Source organism: Etheostoma spectabile, chromosome 9 (assembly GCF_008692095.1).
Source record: "Etheostoma spectabile isolate EspeVRDwgs_2016 chromosome 9, UIUC_Espe_1.0, whole genome shotgun sequence".
NCBI classification, from domain to species: domain Eukaryota; kingdom Metazoa; phylum Chordata; class Actinopteri; order Perciformes; family Percidae; genus Etheostoma; species Etheostoma spectabile.
Window position 1 is genome coordinate 6,992,232 of NC_045741.1, and position 5,316 is coordinate 6,997,547.

The 5,316-nt window shown below is 43.7% G+C and overlaps 2 protein-coding genes across 3 annotated transcripts in view; one reads left to right on the top strand and one right to left on the bottom strand.

Moving 5' to 3' along the window:
* rhpn1 (rhophilin, Rho GTPase binding protein 1) overlaps positions 1-1,808 on the top strand; it is a 23,674-nt gene extending 21,866 nt beyond the window's left edge. The window contains exons 15-16 of one of the 2 annotated variants that reach the window (XM_032525380.1): positions 469-621; positions 1,450-1,808. In XM_032525380.1, coding sequence (XP_032381271.1) covers positions 469-621; positions 1,450-1,662 — 366 coding nt within the window. In that variant the 3' untranslated portion in view covers positions 1,663-1,808. The remainder of the gene's footprint in view (positions 1-468; positions 622-1,449) is intronic. The other variant, XM_032525381.1, reaches the window with a different exon arrangement.
* Positions 1,809-4,482: 2,674 nt separating this feature from the next.
* The window catches only part of atpaf1 (ATP synthase mitochondrial F1 complex assembly factor 1), a 13,742-nt gene continuing 12,908 nt past the window's right edge, over positions 4,483-5,316 (bottom strand). Inside the window, exon 10 of the mRNA XM_032525398.1 lies at positions 4,483-5,061. Within this exon, the coding sequence (XP_032381289.1) occupies positions 4,879-5,061 (183 nt within the window). The 3' untranslated portion in view covers positions 4,483-4,878. The remainder of the gene's footprint in view (positions 5,062-5,316) is intronic.

The following is a 5,316-nucleotide window of genomic DNA, read 5'->3' on the forward strand; positions in this document are numbered from 1 at the left end:
TAATGAGGGTCCCTACATGTAAACAGAAGCATAGAGAACTTTGTCAGTGTACAGACAGTTTATTAAAAAGATAGTTTATAAAGAAAGTACAATTCAGGTATACAGCCAGGCGCCATCTTGGGAAAACAGTCACGATGAGTCGAACGCCGTGCAACCAGTAACTAGCTTAAGCACAGCCTTCATTCTTTGACTTATCATGACTTACAAAGTTCTCAATGCTTACAGCAGAACGTAAACTCGCAAGTATATTGGCATTGCTCATTAAAATGGCAAAAATGTCAGCAAGGTGGAAGTATTTTTAACTAGAAAATCAAAGCAGTCCAACATCCACTGTAGATACGATCGTTTTGCGAGGCGGAACAGATATCTGGATTGAGACACGGTATGTATTTTAAATATCGGATCAAGCTTGGGCGCCAAGGAAAGCTGATTGGGACAGCCCTACTGTTTTGTTTGTGTGTCGCGCAGGAGGCCGGCTTAAGAGAAGGAGACTACATAGTAGCGGTGGATGGACAGGACTGTAAATGGGCCAAACATGGCGAGGTGGTCCACATGCTAAAGAGCTGCAGCGACAGAGGAGCAGAGCTCGGTGTGGTCACATTACACTCCCACGATACACAGGTGAGTACGTGTGTTTGAGATGTCCGTGGCTGCGTTTAAGATGAGCCAGGCCTGCGCAGAACCAATCGCTGGCGATCGCCGCCCAATGCGCGCCAGTTAGATTTGTTTCGGACTTGTCATGGACAACGATAACCTCACGAGATTAGGGCGGCCGTGGTTTCGTGAGCCGGGCGCTGCAGTGGTTTTCCATTGACTGCAAGACCCAGGGCATGATGAGAAATGCCTGCCTCCCAGCTGATTGGTTAAGACTTGACTCAACATGACGACGTATTGTATAAACTTTTTATTGTTTTTGAATTGGAGGGATTTTAATTGGTATTTGTCTGGTTTGAAGGCTTATTCCGTCGGCGGATAGTGACGTTTAGAAGTCAGAGAGACTAAATCTGTTCAGATTACAGATCATCTACAGTCTGTTGTGTATTAATATCAGCGTGTAGAGCCTTTTAAACGCGTACTCTGTCTAAAAAAATACAATTGAAGACTGTATACAAGCTGATATATGGGTCTGATAACAATTTTTTAATCGGAATTGGACCTAACAGGATGTGAGTGCTTCTGTGACTTCCTGTTCAGAATGAAAATGGCTGTTAACTGTCCGACTCGATCGCAGCTTTTAATCACCGCCTGCTCTCGTCCACTTCACAGGCGAGGCACAGCTCATCTCAAAGAAGACCTAGTGTGTGTTCTCACATGTGCTGTGACCAAGCCATTATCTGTGTGTGTGTGTGTGTGTGTGTGTGTGTGTGTGTGTGTGTGTGTGTGTGTGTGGGGGTGTGTGTGGTGGTGTGTGTGGGGGTGTTGTGTGGGGGTGTTGTGGGGGTGTGTCAGCAGGTGGAGAGGAGGGCCATCATGCTATCACTAGGCAGCGATAAGGAAAACACTCGCCAGCGTCTGCTGGTTGGAGCTAAGGGCCAGAGCTCTGCCTCCTTGTTGAACTGGAACAGGAAGAAGAAGAGGGAGGGAAGTGGGGTCACCAAGAGACTAGGAAGCACTTTCAGTTTGTCTTTTGGAAGCGTCCGAGACACGGAGGCCATGTACTGAGACGTGAGGCCAGAGGAACCACTCAGGGAATCACAGCAGCGGCGCACAAGGTACGATCAGGACCGCATTCAGACTGCCGGTAGTGCTGCACCAGGAAGCATCAGCAGGGGGGGCTGCACCAGGAAGCATCAGCAGGGGGGGGCTGCACCAGGAAGCATCAGCAGGGGGGGGCTGCACCAGGAAGCATCAGCATGGGGGGCTGCACCAGGAAGCATCAGCAGGGGGGGGCTGCTGCAGAGAGCTCGGACACAAAGGCACAACATTAGTCCAGTAAAATGTTCCTGGCTACAGCACAGTCCAATCAAATATGTGGAAGCACACATACCAGGTAGAAAACCTAACATGTAGCTAATTGTTACCTTGCTAGAGTGAAGCGCTGACTATGTTTGCCGTGATCATTTTCCAGAGTTGGACAACCTCTGTGTAGTGATGTGTACTCTGTGTAGTGATGTGTACTTCACAGGAGTCTAAATGTGCGTTGAGCCACAATTCAAGGAAAGGTTTAGATGCCCATGGAAAGGCGCCTCGAGCAGTTGGGGGTTTGGTGCCTTGCTCAAGAGCACCTTGGCAGTGCCCAGGAGGTGAACTGGCACCTCTCCAGCTACCTGTCCTCCACCAGACTCTGGTTCGTATGGGGTCTTAAACCAGCGACCCTCCCCAGCCCAACTCCCTACTGACTGAGCTACCACACCACCCCCCCCCCCCCCGATAAAAGCACTTCAGGAGATTTTGATGCAACGTTTTGTAGTTTTGGTAGTTTTAAATGCACTGTGAAAATCTCTTGTTTATAATTTAGTTAGATTTAGTGACTTAATGGTTTAATAATGAACAGGAACACACAAAGCTGTTGTGAATATTTGAAATGAAATATGTAATACTGAGAGATGCTTTGTATTGTCTGATAGCTATTGTCGGTCCAGGTCCTGTTCTGTATGTGACCGCCCGCCAATATTAGGAATAATAGATGAGATGGTAGTGGGAAAAATGTTGCTTTGAATTAACATTGTTTGGAACTTTTTTTTAAGATTTTGATATAACTAGAAATGTGAATTATAGCACATTACTGTTGTGCTGTGCTGGGTTTTTGTGCCATGGCCTGTGTGTTTTAGTTTTTTCTGTACAATGTTTGTGAGAAGTACAGAAAGACAGAGAGGACAAACACTGATTTCTCATATTTTGTCTCCACATGATCACAATTGATCCGTGATGTGTTTTTTTGTTTTCTGTATTCATGGAAGAAAGTTTAGCAATTTACAATTAAGAGGAAACTGTTGACAATTTAAGCCGAGATTGCAATAATCATGGAATTAAATTCTGATTTCGAGGAAGTTTGTCGTGTTGTGATCACAAAGTAACTTTCTTGTTTTCGAAGACAAACTGTTACAATCCTCTTCAGCTTTCTGTACTGTGTGTGTGTGAGATGTTTGAGGACTGTTGTGAAAAGGAATGTTTTCCTTCTGTTTGTCTTTTTGACTGAATATCTGACCATCCCCTTAATGACTGAAAATGGGGATTTGCACAGTATTTTTTCATGTAGCCTATAAATACAATAAAAGTGAATAATGAGCCACTGTCTTAACTCTGCCCTCTCACCGAAACAAACCTTAAAATGATAGTACACGTTATGTAGTATGTACAGTAAATGCAACGCAAACATTTCTCTATTACACAGGTGAATGACTGAACTAATTATCACTTTTTTTTTTTCATTCTATCAAAACATTGTGGATTAAACCACAATTAAAAGTCACATTTTTTTTAGGTGTTTAGTTTTGGGTAGTTAGTTGATGTATCTTTGGTTTTCATAATACTTTTGATATATACTGAGGATCCATCAGGAAGCGGTTTTGTTCCTTCTTTTGTACCAAGTTAACTCACTGCTGCCAAACTGCACTGACTGGAAGTCTAAATTCAGAGAATGCTAAAAATGTGACACTGAAATTAAGAAAATATTTTTGTCTTAAGTGCAGTGTGAGCTGTATAATTAATCACCACTAGAGGGCATTAAATCAACAAAAGCTGACGGATGCACAGCCCCGAAAAAACAATTTCTAGTTTTCTGTCTTATTTGAATACGTTCTTACCCTTGGGTGGAGCTTGTGGACTGGATTGGTCATGCAGGAATGCTGTTGATTTCCATTCTGCAGGAGATCGAGTCTCCAGCTGTTTTCAAAATCGCCTACTACATACAACAGACTAATGCACTGTGCCAATGTTTCCCGAACTTAGGGTCGGGACCCAAAATGGGTCGCAGACCCGTTTTATTGGGTCGCCAATTGGCAGAGTAAAATGCATGTCAATCTCTGGCTTTTCGACTTTAGCATACCTGAAAAACAGATACAGAAACAGACTAAATGCTCAGCATGACCTCAGAATGGCACTTTAAAAAAAACGAACCTAGAATAGATCAGCTGGTTGATATCTCCAACCAGACACATACATCTCGTTAAATTCAAGTCAGCATATTTAAAAAAAATGTTGGTGTCGGTACTGAGGGATGATGGGAGGGGATAAGAAAATGAGTTGAGAAAGGGGTGAGACACAGAAAGGAGAATAGAGACCTTTTCTGTTAACTTTTATAATGGATTAAATATACTTCATATACATTTAAATTCATGGTTTGTTCCGTCTTTTGTCCACAGTTTAAAAATGTAGATGTTACAATGATTCATGGTGTATTTTTGTAAATTCGGGTCCCGTGGAGACACCAAATTTCTCTTTTGGGTCTTGAGCTGAAAAAGTTTGGGAACCACTGCACTTTGCAATACCTACTGAATTACAGAAATTAATACCTCAGCATAAAAGCAGTCAGATTGAAGATTTGGGGTTTTGATGGGGATTTATTAAATGTCATTTTGGTTTTCAGGGATAGCTACTGGGCTAACGCAGTCCTTCTAGCCCAGTCTAATATGGAGGGAAGGATACAGAGGGATTTATTTATCACAGAACTGATTGAACCACATTATTCTTCTGTGGTTACAAATGAACGCACAATGAAAAGATGTGTAGCAGCTGTCATATGATAAAGTCCCAGACACAGTTCATGAGAAGCTTCTGATGCTCCTTCAAGTTAACTATGCAGTACAGTGTGATGAATAGGTGAATCCTCATGGGAAGTGCTGAGCAAAGCCGTACATATCTCTGTGACCACTAAAAGTTCCTGGGACTGAGACCATGGGCCAGCTGGTTGGGGACGCAGGGCCGCCTCCGGTCTCCCTACGATCCCCCGGGGTGGACCGCCGACCCCAGGCCGCTCTGTTCCAGCTCCGCTATCACCAACATGTGTTTGAAGTCCGCAGGGTGGTGGTTGAATGTCTCGACCAATCGGTACGTCTCCTCCCTCTGTGTGCCGTAGAACATCTGCACCTGATTGGCCAAGCACTGAGCCTGGTGCACGGTCTGCGAAGGCGAGGGATAGACGGTTTAACACAGGGCTGGGCGATATGGAGAAAATCTAATATCACGATATCTGTGTACAAATACCTCGATATCGATACAGATATTCTAGTGTTGACTATTGGTGCTTTCACAAAAATATTTACACATTTGAGATTTTTGATAAATAATCAACAGTAATGTGGATATAACGACTAAGTGGGTAAAGGCCAATAACAGAACAGCTAGAACAGTCTGGTAAGTTCAGGAAATGACATC